The sequence below is a fragment of the Vicia villosa genome, linkage group LG6 (assembly GCF_029867415.1).
Source record: "Vicia villosa cultivar HV-30 ecotype Madison, WI linkage group LG6, Vvil1.0, whole genome shotgun sequence".
NCBI lineage: Eukaryota > Viridiplantae > Streptophyta > Magnoliopsida > Fabales > Fabaceae > Vicia > Vicia villosa.
This window is the reverse complement of record NC_081185.1, coordinates 7,480,775-7,501,301: the sequence shown is the minus strand read 5'-3', so window position 1 is coordinate 7,501,301 and position 20,527 is coordinate 7,480,775. Positions and strand designations below refer to the sequence as shown.

The window sequence follows — 20,527 nt, the reverse complement described above, 5'->3', positions numbered from 1 at the left end:
TGCGGAAGAACGTGGGTGACCTATCAACTTAGCACTCCGACATTCATGTCACTAAAAGATGTATAACCTTACACGAGTGAATGAACATACACATTATGGCGTGCAGACGACTTTATATATGACGGTCGATAAAACCAAATTTGTTTTTCCTAACAAAAAATATGGGAAACCAAATTTGTTTTTCCTAACAAAAAATATGGGAATCCATCTCATTAGATTTAACGATTCCTTATGAACAAGTAGACTGAATCTAGTATAAAGAAATCTCATTTATTTAATTATGTACTTATAGATATCATTTTAGTTTGTCTTCATATGAAGTTCTAATATCACTCTTTAAAATTCTCATAAGATAATAAAATCTCAAATATAAAATATAAGTTCTCCATCCAAAATCAAAGCTCATAATAAGATTTATATAAAATACATCGAAGTTCTCCATCCAAAATCAAAGCTTATACTAAGATTTATATAAAATACATGGCTTCATAAGTTTTCTATTTGTTAGAAGATTCTTGTACTAGTTCAACAACTGAAGTGTATGTTCCAGATATTCCCATTACTATAGCTACTAATATTATTACTACTATTACAATTGTCTCAAACTCAAATTTCCTGTAAATGCCTGAAATCTTCAAGTAACACAAGCAAGGAAGGAGAATAGAAGCCGTGACTGTTAGAAATGCACCAACCAATGACATGAGAGATCCAAAAAATGGAAGAGCCAATGTGACAAAAACACTACTAGTTAGAAGAACAGTACTCAAAAAGATGTTGGTCATTCTATTATTCTTGAATTTCTTTGGAAGTAATTTTTTTAAAGCATCTGTAATTGGCATTGCAACTATAGCAAACTTAGTTATTGGAGTCACCAAAGTTGTGTAAATTGCTATTCTTGAACTTAATTTGTCCAGTGGTAAATTTAATGTTACTTGTGATTCAACTTTTGAACCAAACATTATGTAACCAATTATAGCGAATAATGCAAAAGCAGTCGTTGCTAACATAAAGCATACAATTAGGACCTGCAATGTTTAGGAAACATATATATACATTATGATGATTTTATAAGAATTAATAATTATCTAAATAAAATCAAAAGAAATGCAAAAGAACTTACATAAGAGAATTGATGTTTCTTCTTCATGGAATTGTAGATAATTGGAAAAACAGGATGTGCACTATAGCAAACGGTATACAGGCTAACCGCGGTAGAAATACCATTCCAATTGACTAAATCACCCTTTTGTTTAACACCAACTCCATCAAATGTTGCAGACCATGATATTGACAAAATGATAATTGTAGTAGCAAAAATACCACTAGCAGATACATAAGAAATCAAACTCAGATTATCCAAACAAATCGTTGGCAAAACAATTAGGGCAACCAATATCACAAAGAATTGCTTTGCATCAATTGATATACCAGCCACTTGAAACTCTTCAATGGGAAATAAGTGACTCAAATTGTCTCCTTCAAGTATCAAGAAACCTATTGTAAGTAAATAGTGCTCAGTATACATTGATATTGCTACTATTAATTTTCCGGTTTTTCCAAATGCAAGTTCACCCATATCAGGAAATGTTCTTATGTTGGAATGTTTTTCCATACATCTTTTCATTAATAAACCAGTGTAAAATGCTATTGCAGCAATAGAAAATAAAAATGGTAAACTTAGCCACCCTCCTGAAGCTAAAGCATATGGAATTGATAGTATTCCAATACCTATAAAATTCAAAATCATATAAAAGGTCATCAACATGTTTTCAAATAATTAGAATTCCTAGATTTTAATCAAATATAATGATTTTAAGTTCATACCAAAAAAATCAAAGGTCTCAAGTGAAATAATATACGTTAAGAATTATAGAGTAAGACCTGCAACTGCATTGAGTAAATTAAGACATGAACGAAAAAAAGATACTTCATTTTTGCTTGAAGAATCTGAGGCTATAACTTTCTCCTCATCAGTTATGGCATCACCTAGTAAAGGCACATTTGCAGCCAAAGTTGCAGCCATTTTTTTTAGTGACCCAGGTAACTGAACGTTGATGTATATCTTTGAGATATATTAGAGAAAGTGAAAAACAATGTGAAAAAGAAAATACATATTCAATTTATAGTTCACTTGTATCATTATTTATACTTTACATATTGTAATTGTTTCCAAACAGTATAATTCAATGTATTGTTTACTATATTATTCAATGGATTGGAACATTCTTTTTATTATAAATATTATAATTTATTTCTAATCAGTATTATTATCTTCTGTATTGCAACATTATTCTTACGAGTAACAAACCCGTGCATACGCACGGGTTCTAGTTTGATACGCGCATTTGTTTACGTAATATATTTATTTTAAACAAAAAATTAAAAAAGAAAAATAATTAAATCAATAATAAATTTTTTCGTATATAAAAATATTTTTTTCCCGTATATCATTTTTGGATCATTTTTTTAAATAAAGAATTAAATAAATAAAATATTTTTTTTGTATATCATTTTTGGATCATAAATACCATATTTCGAATGCAAAAATATTAATAATAGATTTTTTCCCGTAAAGAAATATTATTTATATTTAAGTATTATTTAGAAAAATATCTGGATCAATAGTAAATTTTCGTATATAAAAATATTTAGATAAATAATAAATTTTTTTCCTGTATAACATTTTTTAATTTAAATATTTTGGATCACAAATACCATTTTTCATATATAAAAATATTTAGATCATTAATAAATTTCTCCCATATACAAATATTATTTATGTTTAAATATCGTTTACAAAAATATTTTAATCAATTGTAAGTTTTTGTATATAAAAATATTTAGATCAATAATAATTTTTTCTGTATACCTATTTTTGAATATTTTTTTTGGATAACTAATACCATTTTTCATATATAAAAATATTTAGACCATTCATAAATTTTTTCCATGTACAAATATTATTTATGCTTAGTTTAGGTATCATTTACAAAAATATTGAATCAATTGTAAATTTTCGTATATAAAAATATTTAGATCAATAATAGTTTTTTCCCATAAATCTTTTTTGAATATAAATTTTTTGGAACATAAATACCATTTTACGTATATAAAAATATTTAAATCAATAATAGATTTTTTTTCGTATACATATTTTGTTTTTGTTTAGGTATCATTTACAAAAATATATGATTAAATAGAATTTGATACTAGTAAAATTTGACTTTCTGAATCAATTAATTACTCTTTTAATTATAAATTAACAATCATTTAAAGTAATCATAATAACAATAATATTTTTATTAAAAAATAACTTATTGGAATATTTTGACTAACAATTTATTAGAAATAATAATAATAAAGTTATAAAAAGTGAAAAGTGAAAAAGTGAAAAGTGAGTTGGAAAGTGAAAAATAAAAAGTGATTTGAAAATTAAAAATTTTTTTTTTCAAATTATTAATTTAAACTAAGATAATAAAAGATAATTTTTGTGATTTCCAAAACAATAACTTTTCTTATATTATTGATTTATTGGAATATTTTGACTAATAAATAATTAAAAAAATAATAATAATAAAGTCATAAAAAGTGAAAATGTGAAAAGCAAAAAGTGAAAAAGTGAGTTGGAAAATAAAAAGTGAAAAGTGAAAAAGTAAAAAGGAAAAAGTGAGTTGAAAAGTGAAAAATGATTTGAAAATAAAAAGATATTTTTACCCTCAAATTATTAATTTAGACTAAGATAACAAAAGAATATTGATCTTACCGAGCAGATCAGATGGCCAACAACGATGAAGTCTTGAAGTTCCGAACAGTTAATAGGGAAAAAATGTGTTGTACCTGCAAGGCACTCCGATGCCAAAGTAAGTATATGTTCCACAAGGTACAACAAAGTGATAAGATTTTGGGGGTAAGAAAAGATTACCTTGCCCTCTGTTATGAGAGGGCTATTTAAAGGGTACCCTTATGCGAAATTGGCTCCGTCTTCTTAGGCGGAGATTTTGGTGACGCGAGGGCTGGCTGTTTGCCGGGCACGAGTGTGCCTCGTGGTCGGTTATCCAAAGCATTTGCCCGGAGTGTGTTTGGAGGAGGTAGCTACGCGTGGTCCAAAGCGCCTTGGTCCGAAGGTTGGGTTGGCCCAACTAGATCGATTGGGTTGGCCCATAACAAATATTTCTATGATTTCCAAAACAACAACTTTTCTTATATTATAGATAGATTTTATATATTATAAATTATTTTCAATTAGTATTATTCATTGTATTGTTAACAATTGTTCAATATATTGTTTAGTGTATTTTACAGTTTTCAATATTTAAGAAAAGAAAAAAATAAATTACAATATATAAAATAAGTTAATATTTTTTTACCAATAAATAAAATAAGAATAATGTTAAATACACTATAATGCAATGAATAATACTAATTTAAAATAAATTATAATATATAAAATAAGAATAACTTTATCATAATGCGAAGATTGATTAAAAATAAGAATAATGTGAGAATACAATGAACAATAACTAGTTGGAAATATATTAGAAAATAAAAAATTAAAATTAAAATATTGGTTGGTAATATATTAAAAATATAAATTAGGCTAAGATACAATTTTGATTCATCAATTTTATATGCAGAAATTAATTTTTCTATTTTAAATTTAAACAAGTTTGATCACCGCCTCATAGATAATCAATTAGATATTTATTTTTAACTTATATTTTTATCTATATATATATATATATATATATATATATATATATATATATATATATATATATAATAATCATGTTTTATAAGAAAATCATCATTAAAAAAATTACAAGCATATTTAATTTTACATGCAAATGTATGAAATAGGTTCAAAATTATGCAATTAATAATAATGAGATCAATTTTGTGAATGAAATGAAATAGAGGGTCAAAATTATTATTAAACTTATAAAATAAGAATAATGTCATGTTCAAATATAATGAACTATATAGTTATCAATAAAATAAACAAGACTGGTTGAAAAATAATTTACAATATATATATATATATATATATATATATATATATATATATATATATATATATATATATATATATATATATATATATACTATTTTCCGGAGAATTTTTTTACTAACCATTTTTCGGAGATTACTCTTCTTTATGTATTTGTTGAATCGACATCTGCTCTTATATATACAAGATCTTCCGGAGAATTTTTTTACTAACCAATTTCTTTTTTTAGGTTGGAGACGGGCACTCTATTTCATTTTGGAAATCCCATTGATTGGATGGCGGTCCTTTGAAGGAACGATTCGCGAATCTTTTTAATTACTCTATTTTGCAAGACGTTTCTATTGGCGCAATGGGAGGGTGGAGTAATGGGGAATAGCTTTGGGGAGATTTAGGCATCCCCACTGTGCATGTTCGCAATTAACACGCAGGGATGAATGATACCATGGAACAAGGCTCTGCTGTTGGGTTTAATTCAGCCAACAATATCTCAATCTTTCCGGAAAGCACTGCCACTGTCCAGTTCGAAATAACAGGCTCTGTTTTTTCGGCCAGCACTGCCACTGCCCAGCCCGAGATCAACGACACGACAGTTCACGCCCAGAAGCTCCAGTGCTTAGTTACTGCGCTGACAACAGCTGAGTTGGAGGTGTCTAAACTGGACGTTGCAGTTTGGAAATTGGTATCGGACGAAATATACACGGTAGCATCTTGTTATCTTTCTCTTTGCAGCACCTCTATTCCTTTTGGTCCGGCTAATCGGTTCGACTCGGCTTTTAAAGATATTTGGAAGGTAGATGTCCCTTTGAAAGTGAAGTCTTTTGGTTGGAGGTTCTTCATCAACAAAGTTCCAACAAATAACTCCCTTTGGCGCAAAGGTATTCTTTCTAATACATCGAATTTAGATTGTGTGTTCTGTTCCAATTGCAATGAATCTATTCTTCACTCTTTCCTCTTTTGTCGGAATGCCGAGATTGTTTGGAGGGAAATTGCCGAGTGGATTGGGCTACCCTTTAATATAGGTGTAGATTTAAAAGATAGTTTTTGTCTTGGAGCTCCTTTTGTCGTGCGAAGAAAGTCAAAAGTGGTAAAGTTGGTACCGTTTGGTTAGCTCTATTGTGGAGTCTTTTGTTGCGTAGGAACGACATTGTCTTTAACAACGGCTCATGGAATTCGAGGGATGTCTTTTGGAGTTGTAAAGCGCTCGTTTGGAGGTGGTCGTTCATCGGGAAAATTACTCATTCCAATTATGACTTCTATGAGTTTAGCAATAACCCATTGTTTTACTTGTGCTAGATTCCAAACGGTTTGTAGTTTTCTTGTTCGGCCCTCTTGTGGGATGTAATCTCGAATCTTGGTTGTTTTAATATAATTTCTTGCTTTCAAAAAAAATTAGGATGCTATATTCAACTACAATCTGCTCGTATCATATGATATATAACACATATGGAATTTAAAATTAATATAAATCATAATGTAAGTCCGAGCTCCAACATTTTATGCGGAAAAGCATCAACGAACTTAATAGTTTCAAATTCTCAAACACAAATTATAACAAAATGTAATCATAATAAATTATAAAGCATCAGATATTCACATAATAATCACCACCAACACAAAATAAGGAACAAGTGCTCTCCTTCAGTGTTACATATAAGAGCAGATGTCGATTCAACAAATGCATAAAGAAGAGTAATCTCTTCCACTCACTTCCATGCCTCTACTGTGTATTATCCGCATGATTCCCATGAAAAGGAGACATTCAAACAGAAGGGGTGAGAAATCACATTCATATAATGAAATTGCATAATGATATGTAAGCACATAATCATCACATACATGATCGCTCATTCAACAATTCACATTCCACACAATCCAAACATCATAATACAACATATATGCAATGCAACGAGACCAAACTCCATGACTTAATGCATGTGGTTCCAATTATGAACTTTCGGGTACACATTTTCTCGCGATCCCCACCATAGGATCAGAGCACACCAAATATTCTCACTATTACCACAAGTAACGTTTCACCGTTTATCGCCTAGAACCAACTACTTACACCTAATCCCCACCATAGGATTGAGGCTCCCGAAAAGCTGACCACCGTCCAAACACCGTGATGCATGATTCATAAATGACATGCAACAACATCAAACATGCACAATGGTACTCACCTTAACTAATGTACTATACCAATATGAGCCACCAAATACCATACATATACTACAAGCATTTTATATTAGTATTATAGTAACACATCATGTGACAACATACCATCCATACACATTTATCACACCACAACATACAAACAACACACCATGAAACACCTTTATGCAGAATTTAATCATTTTCAGGCACCAGGACTATTTTTTAAATCAAAGTAAATTACGTTAGCCTCGCAATGCATCGAACAACACCCCAATCAGATACCTAGAACTCAAGTAAGAAATTTATTTAATTCTAACATAGCAGTGGTAACCGGTTACAACAAGACAGGTAATCGGTTACATAATTTCCAAAAATAGAGAGTACATAATTTTCACAGTGCTAATCGGTTACATCAAAATATGTAACTGGTTACATGCCCCAAAAATGCCCAATATCATGTTTTGTTGACAGTATAACCGGTTATATCAAAATAGGTAACCGATTACATGCAGGAAAAATTGAATTTTCTAAAAATGTTGCAGGTGTAACCAGTTACATCAAAACATGTAACTGGTTACTCCTGAACCAGTAGCAATTTTATGTAATTCTTGTATTATTAAAATTAGTTCCATAATATCCCCAAAACATCAATTTACATGAAAAATTGTTTATTTCATTTTTTTTGCACTGAATATCAGTGATATGTTTATTTAATAGCATATACTTCCTCGGCATTGGCTAATATGCATAAGGATTTTCCTTATGCACCATGCATAAGTCAATCTAAGCCATTGGATCATGTTTTTAATCCAATATTGAGTATTGAGTATTGAGTGGTGAGTATTGAGTTTTGAGTAGTGAGTGTTGAGTATTGAGTAATAACAATTGATCTTTAGAATTTGATCTAATGATCCAATGGTCCATAATAATCTATGCACGGTGCATAGATTTTTATCTATGCACGGTAACTGCACCCTACTTCCTCCAGACCATTTTTATAAGAGATGTCTGATTTTTTAAATCATTAAAAATTTAGTTTGTTTTGATTATATATAAACCAGATACATTAAGTATTCAATAAATATGTCGTCAATTGTAAGTAGTGAGAGAATTAAAATTGTTTTAATTTAAAATAGGGGACTAATTTAATTACTGAAATAAATGTTCTTTTAAAAATTATTTATTAAATATTCAATATTTTTAATAGAATACTACTTCCATTCCAAAGTCACTTTTTAGGGTCATTGAATATCCAATATATTTAGTTTGTTTATAAACTAAATACATTGATTATTTAATGAAACTAAAAAGTATCTCTTATAAAAAACAAAGGGAGTATAATTTATAAATTCAAATAAAAAATAAAGTGACCTATATAAATAAGGGTCTACCGAAACCTTTTGCTGGGTGAGTGTTGTGTGGAGTCACAAACATAATAAAAGTTGTGAATTTGAATCGAGTTTGATAAGAGTAATGGCTGTTAGTGCAATGAAAAGTTTTGTTGTGATGATCTTGATTGTAATGTTTATTGTAAAACAAGCTGAATGCATCACTCAATCTCAAGAATTTAAATTAAGCAATCTTTCTCGGGATTGGTGCCAATTGAAATGTCAGTTTGCGTGTGGGGGGAAGTATAATCGTCACGAATTTATGAAGTGTCTGGGAGCTTGTATGGATAAATGCTAGTAAGGTTATTTGTTTACTTTATGTCCCTAAAAAATTTATTTAGTTTTTTTTTAAACAAAACATAATATATAAAGTTGTTTTTTATTTTACAGGTGCTCGTGCATGCGATACAAACATACATTGCTTCAATCATGAAAAGTTGCAACTATTGAATAAATATTTCGTATGTTTTATCAGAGCTATGTAATAAATTGTAATCATAAAATTGACATTATGTCAAATTTTAAATAAATATATTATTACTCCCAATGTTTCATTTTTAAAATATTTTTGAAACTATTTTTGGGAAGTTTTTTCTTTTATTGTTTGTTTTCTATAATGATTGATTCATAAATTTAGTTGCATAAAAAAACCACTTGTATTAGACTTTCAGAGTATGTTTGGATGAGGTAATTAGAAATTTTAAGGAAATTTAAAATTTAAAGCAATTCAAATGATTCAATTGAAATTCATTCATTTTAAATTATTTTGTTTGGATGGAGTATTAAGGTAATTCATTATTAGATTTTTGGGGTCATTTTTTATGAAATATAATTTTTTTTGACCAAATTAAAAAAATTGAAAGGTAGGGACCAAATTGTAAATTTTAAAAATTATTAAGGACCAATTTACAATTTTTTTAAAAAATTAGGGTCAATTTTGTAATTTTGAAATATATGATGACCAATTTGTAAAATTTGAAGAAATAATAGTAACAAATATATTTTATGGAGTACGAAGGAATTTCAAATTCTTTGATTTTTGGTGTCATTTCAAAATGATTAAATTTAACTTAGATAAAATACTCCATAAATTTCCATCATTTTAACAATTCTTCATTTTTGTATCCAAACAATAAATTTTGTGCAAATCATTTTAAATTCCCTCAAAACATTACACTACCTCATTAAAATGTTTCATCCAAACACACTCTCAAGGCTATAAGGTTATTGTTTAATATTGATTATGCACTAAACTCTACAATGATGTTATTAAATAAGTCTTAAAATATTCAAGGCTTAAAATATTCGAGGCCTAACTATTCAAAACACTCTACAATGATGTTTAATATAGAAATTAATCTCTTTATTTTAAATATGAACAATTTTAATGGTATGATAATTGTTTTTAAGTTTAATAAATTGGAGTTGATGGAAATTAGTTTGAATTTTCAATTAATATTTGAAGAACAATTATTTATTTATGTTGTGTCTAATAATATTTAATAAATTTTAATAGTTATATAATATTTTATGATTTTATCATAAAAGTAAAATAAAAAAAACTTCAAAAGATTATACATATTACTATACATTTTTTGTATCTTAACTAATTACTAATGTTTATTGTAATGATTATTTATCCATTTCATAATGCCTATAAAATATAAGTCCGTAATATATCAATTATTCCTTATTTTTTTTCAGGTTTAAGTATACCTTAAGAAAATTAAATAAACAACTAAAATTTATCTTTTATATCGATAGATATCATTTACAGTGTCAACTCCAACGAAGTTTAGGAATAATATCCGACCATTTCTCGATTTTTAGTTATTTGAAGATATTAGATATTTTTTAAATCAACACACCTATTGATAGATATTCAAAATTTAAGTATGTCAAATATGTCTGATATGAAACATTTAAAAAAAGTATTTTGAAATATATTTATTTTTCAGTTTTGTTCATTTATTTTGTTTGTGGAAGGCTGGTCTATATTTAATGTTTAAAAAATTGTAAAATAAGTTTAATAAAATATCAATTAATAGAAATTAAAAAATAAAATTCAATAAGAAATTTATTATTTGAGATTTGTGAGGTCAAACTATAATTGGAATTTTATATTTATTTAATTTTCAAGGAGAGATAATAATACATAATTTAAATAATTAGAAATCAAGATTACATATTGTTATTTAGTTTCTACCTTAAAATTATATAAATAAATATTTACTTAATTTTATGGTGAAATATATATTTAAAAAATAGCACCTCAAAACATAACCATCATTTTGAATATATCTTTTAAAAAAATTTTATTTTAAAATATTTAACTAAAAAAAATTAATAATGATGATTATTATTTAATATAAAGTCAAACAAATACCAAATTATATGTATCTTTTATAAGTTTTTCTATATTGCAATTTTGTAAATAAATTAAATTAATTTTTTTAAAAAGGTTAACTTTTTTATCCATCAAAAAAAGTTGGGTTGTGTACATTTCACCAATCACATTGAATCATTTAATTTTATCCTATTTAATTAATTATTAAATAGTATATCTTTTGGTTATTTTCAAAGCATTTTACACTAAGGGTAACTCTACCTAACTTTTTGTGTTAGGTAGATAAGAATCCACCTTTTTACAAAGGGATATGTAAATTGGATAAATATAAGACGCATACTGTTTATTTTATTTTTAACGCTACTACAAAAAGTATATTTCATAACGCTATTAATTTTAAGTCAATTTTTATTTTATCATGGTAGAATATATTCGTTTTATTTTGATTTTAATTTTAAGTCAATTTTTTTTACTGTTGAAAATTTCAAACATGGTGAAAAGTGGCTTTGGGTCATGAGTTCCAATCCTAGCAAATGCAGTTTTGTTTTTTATTTTTAAGCTATTTTTTACCACGGCTGAAACTTCCAACCATGGTGAAAAATGACGCATAGTCATGAGTTTGAATCCTAGTATCTACAATTTTGTTTTTTTTTATATTTATTTTTAATCCGTTTTTCTCACTGTTGGAACTTCCAACTATGGTGAAAAATCACTCAGGGTCCTTGGTTCGAATTCTAACACTTATAATTTTTTTTATTTATTTTTAAGTCATTTTTCACAACAGCTAGAATTCCAACTATAGTAAAAAGTCATCTAATTTTGTTTTTCCAATATATAATGCTCTTTGTTCATTCTTTTTGCACTAGATAAATTTAGACGAACTTAGACGAACTTCATCTTCTACCTCGAAACATTATCTTCCTTTTACGGGAGACTATTTCTCCATTAAACCAAGCTCGAAAGCATGATTTCTTTCATAAACAAAACTCGAAAACATCAGATCTTTCATTAACAAATTTTAGAACTCCATCTTTTCTCCAACTTGAATAAGACAAGGAAAGCATGGATTTAAGTTAGCAATGTTAGTTGTTGTTGTATCAGGTAAAATATCTAATATTGTTGTTCTTGTTGAGATTTAATGTTAAATGACTTTATTGATGTTATTTTTGTTGTAGTTGTTATTGTTGCGGTTGAGATTTAATGTTTATCGATTTTATTTATTTATTTTATTGCAAGAACAACCACAAAATAACAACAATAACAACAACAACAATAGATAAAAAATTACAACAAGAACAACAACTAACATTATTAACTTGAATCCATATTTTTCCTTGTTTCATTCAAGTTAGAGAAGAGATGATAGAGTTCTAAAATTTGTTAATGAAATAAATGATATTTTTAAGGTTGGTTTAGTTGAGAAATTGTGTTTCGTAAATGAAAGATGACACTTTATGGTAGAAGATGATGTTCGTCTAAGTTGGAAGTTCGTATAAGTTTTAGGTTTCACGTGGATTACTAATGGTAGTGTCTTGCGCGTTGATAATCATTAAATGGATGACAAAGATTTGTTTAAGAATGGTAAAGAAACTCAATAAACATATTACACAAAATAGCTGTTGTTGTATGTATTTTAATAAAATATAAAAATTACAGCAGCAGAACCACAACAACAACATAAAGATACGAACTCATGGACTTGCGCTACATACAGAAATGGTTGCATTAAATAACTGGTGTTGTATGTATTTCAATAAAAAATATTAAAAAATTTATAGTAGAACAACAAAAACAACAACAGTAAGATTCAAACTCATGACCACGCGCCACGTTTCACCATGGTTGGAGTTTTAAACTTGGTGAAAAGTGGATTTAAAAATGAAAATAAAAAGAAAGAGTTTAATTGAATAGATCCTACCATTGTGAATCATTTGTCATAGTGAAATAAAATATGGTGGCGTTACAAAAGATATATTTTTTTAGTAGTGTAGAGACCAAACAAGGCCTAAAACACTTGTGTAGGTATTAGGATTACTAATGAGTTTTCTCCAAATCTTGATGAGAATGAACCTTGTCATTACACTTATAGGAGGCTTCTATTTGTTTTGGTTTACATTCTCACTTTCATGTTGGCTAATATATGGAGACTTTGTTTCTTCCTTAAGTTTGACATCCCTTTATCTGAGACTCATGTTCTCAATCAACTCACTAACACCTACATTTAAAATTCCCAATATCGATGTTAAAAATAATCAACAAAACATAATTAATTTGATGTGTGGCATTGTGTTTAGTAACTTTAGATGAAATAGCATATCCAAACATGTTAGGAAGGATCAACAATGCTATAATCAAAAGAAGTAGCTCTATTAATAGAATGTTTAAGATTCCCTTTAGAAACGGGTGAAGTACTCACTAGTACAAAAATATTAATATAATTTTAAAATTTACACCCATTATATTAAAAACGGGTGTAAATCAGAAATATAGTGGCAATTTTGTAAATAACATGTCATTTTAAATATTATGAGGTGACAATATACACCCTATATTCTAAAAACGGGTTTAAATTAAAAATATTATTATAATTAAAGTTCAATTACTCCTTTTAAACAAAAAAACGGGTGTAAATTAATATGTAATTGTTTTTTTTTATTTTTAATTTTAATAGGTGAAACATTATATTTTAAACATAATACTTTAAATTTATTAACCTAATAAAATACCTTCTCTATTTCGTATTCAAACAGTAATTGCAATCGACTTATTTCACGAAACGTATTTTGAACACTTTCAAGAAACCCATTTTTCAATCTAACTCTGTTCCACTCATGCATTTAGCGCGCTGCTTCAGGCAATGGCAATGTTGATTTCGGGTTTGTGCGAAGTTTGATTCCGGGCTTCACGAAATCCTTTCTCTAAACCCCATTCTGTCAAACGATACCCTTCAACTTGCTGTGACGACACCATTCGCTCACTGAAAAACGAAGCTCTCTTCGCTCACTCTCACTTCACCGAAACAGACGACAACGAAGCTGAGAGGAAACTATCGCAGTGACGACAACGAAGTTGAGAGAAACCATTTCGCAGTGATGACAACGAAGCTGGGAGGAAACCATTTCACAGTGACGACATTGGTAAGGAAGAATTAGGGTTTTATGCTTTGAGTGACATTGGTAGCTGAAGAATTAGGGTTTTATACTCACAAACTAGTTCCTATTGCTATGTGTAATTTTGTTTGAAATGATGCAAATTCATTGTATAGGTCCAAACAAATTGTATTGATTAAATCTCCTTCTTCTTTCAACCAACTCTTTAGCATCACATTTTAAGGTGAGTGTTTTGGCTGAGTTTCTAACACATAACAACCTGCAACTAACAGTAGACAACTGGATTGACACAACTTATAGTGTAAAGCTTAAAAAATGTAAAATCTGGTATCGATCTCGATTCCATCCTCGATTTTGAGGTACCAATTCATAATTCCTCTTTATCATTAGTATTATGTGTATGTGTTTCATAAATATTTATTGTGATTTGATGATGTTATAAAACTTTTTAAAATAGTGGAATGAATTCATGATGTTTAGTCATTATGTTTAACTCACACCAGGAAGATATCAATTACCTTGAAATAGGGCTACTTGAAATACATTGATGTTTCATATTTACAGTACTCTGATTATTTTCTTGTACAAACATCTTGAAATGTGATTTGCCTCTCTCTCACATTAGGTATAGACTGCATTTTCTAAAAAACCTTTTATTGAGATGCTGGCTTATATTTTGTTTGTCATTGGTTGGATTTTGATTGTTTGAAGGTTCATGATTACAACTTTTAATTATTTTCCGAATGTAGGTTATTGTGGATTGGATATATACCATGGACATGTCTATTGCTTTCAATTTAATAGACACATGTCTCCTATTTCCAGAAATGAATTTTTTCTATTAACTTGGTTGCCAATTCTTTAACTTTTGTTCTAATACTTGTAGATCTCGTATGTGTTTTATTTATTTGGAAATTTTGATGCATAACAGTCAACAAGAACTTAGTAGGACCTAATTGCTTGACTACGGACCAAAAGAAGAAACTGTTGCAGGGCAGCAAGAAGAGTACACCCACCGAAGAGGTATCTATGATAATTTTGTACATCTTCCCCTTTATTGTCACTGAACTATTTTATATAACATTAGGTGTGCTTCATGCTCAATGGGTTATTGAGTCAGGTTATACAGTGTCACTTTTCTCCCGGTTTATATTGGATTCTTCGATAACAGGTGTATTGTAGTTGTAGCAATGTAGCAATATAGTCTCTTCTAAATTTTGGAGATGCTCGTTAACAAGAGGTTGTTTTATTTGTTTAACATCAGCAGAACTTCCTCAGCTGGGCAAGTCATGAAGGCATCCAACCTTTTAAATTGTATTTAGATAATATTTGAATGTTATATACACCAAAGTCCATCTGCAGTTTTTCATCGTCAACTTTAGCCTGACGTAGTATTTTTCTGGCCAGACTTTCATGGATGCTGACCTGAACCAAGATGGCAAAGTAAACATGGTCGAGTGGCGAAAATTTGTTTTTGAAAATCCATCACTGCTCAAAATCATGACTCTACTCTACCTAAGGGTTTTGGCTTTAGGATATCTTAGGAATGATGGTATTGATATTGATAATGTTACTTATAATACTGTTGTTTGGGGATTCTGTGAGAAAGGGTTGGTTGATCAGGGTTTTGGTTTATTGTCTGAAATGGTTAAAAGCGGTTTTGGTTTAGGTGTTGATTCGTTCACTTGTAATATACTAGTTAAGGGTTATTGTAGAATTGGATTGGTTCAATATGCTGAATGGTTCATGTACAACTTGGTTGATGGTGGGGTTTCGAAAGATGTTATTGGTTTGAACACTTTGAATTATCCTATGTTAGTAATATTAATTTATTTTCTATCTGAATGCTCTTGGAATTGTCTGCAGACTTGTTGCAGCAGAACAGATTGGAGGAACTTCAAGTTGTTCTAAAGCCGTTCGGCAAAGATAAGGTCTCGACAAGGGAGACAGCGATTTGGTTAGCGAGGAGTCTTAAGGGAATGATGTCGGACGAAAACGGAATACGTACGTCATGAGGTATCTTAATTCTTACCTTATGAGTTTGTTTTGTAATTGAATGCTTAAAATTTGGTTTTATAGTTAGATTTGTTAATGTTTGAATGAAGTAACATTAAGATCTAGGGGAGCATTGATCATGCTTCTAGCGATTCAGAAATTATTTGATTCATAATTTAAAAATGATTGTGATATTGTTTTTCAATCAGATTTGTGCATTGCCGCGTTGATCGATGGAAAATTTTGGTGTAACTGTTAAATTGAAATTAGTGTGTTTCTAATTAGAGGCAGTCTTGTTCAAGAAAATTTAGGGATTTCCGGTTTGTGACATTTCCGGTTAAGTACCAATGTGTTGTCTTCAGACCTTTTAAGGGAGAGATCTTAGAAGCTGTTGTTACCATGGTGAACAAGGTTTATACGATTCCTTTGTCTCTACATTTTACTCTTTAGCTTTATCTAGCGAGTTCTATGTTCTAACTACTGTGTGGATAAAGTGGTTTACATTGTTGAGTTCTGTTTATGCAGATGGGATTTTTCACTGAAGCTGGACCAGTTCAAATCTTTGTTTCAAACCATTTAAGGTATTTTATAACCTTTAAGAAAAGGCATCTATCTTCTTCATCTTCATATTATACAATTATATCTAAGATACTGTTGTTCTTGTTTTTCATTTTTAGCACTAAAATTATGTTTCTCATTTATTATTCTCGACATTAAAGTAGTAAAAGACATGACATGCCCTAAGTTATTCTTATTATCTCCATGCTTTTTTTTTGTCTTGACGTGACCCTTTTTTTCTCCTATCAGTTGATTCCAGATGATATGGAATTCCAGTCTAGAGACATGCCAAACTATACTACTTCAGATGGATCAGTGTGTATAATTTATGATACCTTCTTCTCATTGGAGAAGAAGAGAGCAACTTGTTCTTTTTAGGGGTTCAATATAATGTGTTTTCTTCTATGTTTTTGGCAGTGATCATTTGGTTTTTTTGCAGGTTAAGATCCAGAAAGATAGTGAAGTGAGACTAAAGATAATTGGGACTAGAGTGGACGCAATTAAAATTGTAAGCCCGCATATATTGTATCTTTTACTTTGCTTATATGAATGCTGTTAAACTCCATCAGCTTTATACTAAATAGTTCTTTAAGAAATTCAAATAATAAGATATGAAAGTTCTTAAGCACATTAGAACCTGTGTGAAAATTTTGATCACAAAGAGTCGAGTTACAAATACTGAGAATGGTCATTATTCTACCACTCTGTTGATGTTACTTGTCTAATTATTGTTCCTATTACCCCATCATTTTCTTCAGTGAATATTAGTAGTTAGGTTATATATGGTATTGTGTGTATCAATTAAGTGCATTTTTTCTGGCACCTACTTTTTAATAATTAACTATTAAAAATATCTACACTATTAATTACTTCTTTTTTAATGCAAAGGTAACTTGATAAAAATGATGGTTAAGAGAAACAAACGGGAACAAAAAGTTGTGTACATCATGTGTAAAACTCATCACTATTGTGATGTGTGGGGGGAATGTCTGTGACCGCAAGCATGTATTTAGATTGACCTTTTCTATTCATTTTTCGATATCAATGTTTTCCTTTTCTAATTTTTGTCAATATAATAATCCAGATGATTCTCTGTTTTTCCAACCTACCAGGGTTTCACAGGTCACCAGAGAACGAAAGTATGTACAATCAAGTGTTCCAAGACAATTAATTTATGGTACTATGGTATACGTGAGGCAGGCAATTGTGGCTGATGCATCGACTGCTTTGTCACGAGCAGTTTGCATTGCTACTAGATATAGTGCTGTTCGAAGACAGTTTGGATCTCAGAATGGTAGTCTTGAAACATATGGATGCAAGTATGTTGCTTGTCAAAGAATTCATAGTTTTTAGAGATTTTGCTTATGGAAATTTTTTCAATAAGTAAATATATGCCAATTCATTTTAATTTGATTGTGTAAATTTAGGTAGTTTTCTTTTCACCAACAATTTTTTTTCAATAAGGATAAATTTGAAGGTGAAGAATTTTGAGAACTCAACAACAATAGATATAGCAGGCAGTGGTGAGATCAAAGGTATATTACTAAGTGCTGGAGTAAAACCATCTTGTGTTGTGCTGAATCTTAGATCCAATGACTTAGATATCTGTTACTTTGTATCGTGTTGTTAGGAATCTTGAATATGGAAAGCTATGAACTTTTGAAGGTATGTATGAATATGACTAATGTAAGCTCTCTATTCTTGTAGTAGATGCAAAGCTTTCATGCTTACAACTTTGAAGCCATTTTTTTCTATAGCAACAGCTTATGTTTCTTTTTACCTCTGAATTACAAAACTTACAATTTCCATCACTACTATTCAACAAGCGGGAGTTCCTTTGAACATTCATGACAGAGATAAAGCATTTCCAATTTCATCATGTTGAATATTTGGTTTTGAAAATGCTTAGTATTTACATTGGTAGTGACAAAGCTGGTTGTTATTGCATCGCAATTGACCCAACAGGCAGGTATGTTTCTTGTGTTTGTCATCTTTGGTCCTGCAAATCACAGTTGAATAAGCAATCAAAGTTGCATAACTGCATATTGTTATTTCTGTCATCATTTTTTCTTAGAAAGTATAATGGATTAACAAATTATATATCCTCATTATATTGAGACAGGAATTTCGACGTTGGAAGTGCTGCTTCCCTTGTAAGCTTATGGGTTATCTCAGAGAAAAGACACAAATTGCTAAGGTTTCTCCAAAGCATGTCTGCAAATATTGGATGAATGGCGATTGTGTTCGTGGTGAACATTGCCGGAATTTATATTCCTGGTTTTATGGTGATGGCTTTGCCACATTAGTAAAGCTTCAAGGACACAAGAAGGTACTTAGCCTTATAACAACAACCATTTTACATTTCTATTTAAAGCTAGAAATTTTGGCTTCTTTTTTAGTTGATAATTAATTCTGAACTAGTTTAATTGAAATATTTGTGAGCAGCTTGTCATTGGAATTGCACTTCCACATGGATCAAACAAACTTTATTTGTAAGCTGATAAATGTCATTGTGGTTTTTTGTGAAGGCATGGAATATGCAAACTGCTTCACATTTAACTCTCGATGGACCTAAGGGACGAGTCCTTGCCATGGTTGTTGGCAATGATACACTCTTAGCTGGAGCAGAGGTAACTACTCACACATTGGTTTATGGTTGTATAGTATGTTTTGTTCTCTTACTTTTGTAATAATTCATTTTTGTTATCTATCAATTTATGTTGAGTTAGATTATTGAAATCGCATGATGGTGTAATTTTTGCATGGAGAGGCCGTTCTAAATCCAATTCCCCTTTTGAACTGGTTGCATCACTACGCGGACACACTAAATCTGTTGTTTGCCTGGCTGTTGGATGTAACAAGATGTTGTACTCAAGATCCAAGGATCAAAGCATCAAGGTATATTTTGATTGTTTGGCAATAAAGAGTCTCTGTGAATCTTCAGTGGTTTTTTGCTTTTCTATGTTAGCTCTACACAATTGCTTGTTGCTTAATATATGTTTTGTTTGATAAATTGATAATGATTTCTTATTGTTTTGTCCAGGTTTGGGACCTAGACAAATTTGAGTGTAAAATGAAACTCAATGCGCATACAGGAGAAGTCACATCCCTTATTTGTTGGGACAAATTCTTGCTATCCGGTTCATCAGACTGCACTATCAAGGTCTGGTATAAAACCGTCGAGGATACTTTGGAAGTTGCATATTCACACAATGTAGAAAACATTTTTTAACATTTTTTAAGAAATTAGAGGTTTGTTGTGTGGCTATGAATTGCTATATAATGAATAATTTTGTAGACTTTGCTTGAGAAGATGAAGTCGGTGTACACGAATGTAGAAGGTCTTCCTCCGAATCGAATTGTCGAAAGCAATTGCTTCTCCAGGGCGTGGTATTTTGGCCATGGATGAATCCAATGCTACATGTGGAAAGCGGTTGGATTCAATTGGACTAGAGAACACCGAAGCTAACTGTCAAGTATGGCGTAAAATTATATATGAAGAAAGTGTTATGACTTGGTTAAAATATAATTTTTATGTGTATGATTTTATAGTACTTGAAATATTATGAATGCACATGATTTTGTATACTTTTTGGTTAATATTAAAAATATTTTGACTTAGTTAAAATATGATTTTTATGTGTATGATTTTATAGTATTTGCAATATTATGACTGAAAATGAAATATAACTAAATGGTGTATATGAAATAGGGTGTAAATAGATTTAAATATAATATATTTGTTCATTCATAAATGACGTATTTACACCCAATTTTTATTAAAATAGAGTGTAATTAAGAAGGTATCTACACCCAATTTTAATTAAAACAAGGTGTAATTAAAACGTAATTACGCCCAATTACACCTGATTTTTATTAAAATAGGTGTAATTAAAACGTAGTTACGCCCAATTACACCCGATTTTTATTAAAACAGGGTGTAATTAAAACGTAGTTACGCTCAATT

General features: G+C 29.6%; 1 protein-coding gene and 1 long non-coding RNA gene across 2 annotated transcripts; one reads left to right on the top strand and one right to left on the bottom strand.

The window, feature by feature from the left end:
* Window positions 1-497: 497 nt before the first annotated feature.
* On the bottom strand, window positions 498-2,023 carry LOC131613160 (amino acid transporter AVT1I-like). Its single transcript, XM_058884855.1, has 3 exons — window positions 1,882-2,023; window positions 1,121-1,728; window positions 498-1,025 (listed from the first exon to the last, which is right to left on the bottom strand). The coding sequence occupies exons 1-3, from the start codon at window positions 2,021-2,023 to the stop codon at window positions 498-500; spliced, it is 1,278 nt and encodes a 425-aa protein (XP_058740838.1).
* Window positions 2,024-17,980: 15,957 nt separating this feature from the next.
* On the top strand, window positions 17,981-20,068 carry LOC131611192 (uncharacterized). Its single transcript, XR_009286789.1, has 5 exons — window positions 17,981-18,095; window positions 18,191-18,889; window positions 19,089-19,190; window positions 19,290-19,458; window positions 19,604-20,068. It is a non-coding gene; the product is annotated as an uncharacterized LOC131611192 (long non-coding RNA).
* Window positions 20,069-20,527: the final 459 nt, after the last annotated feature.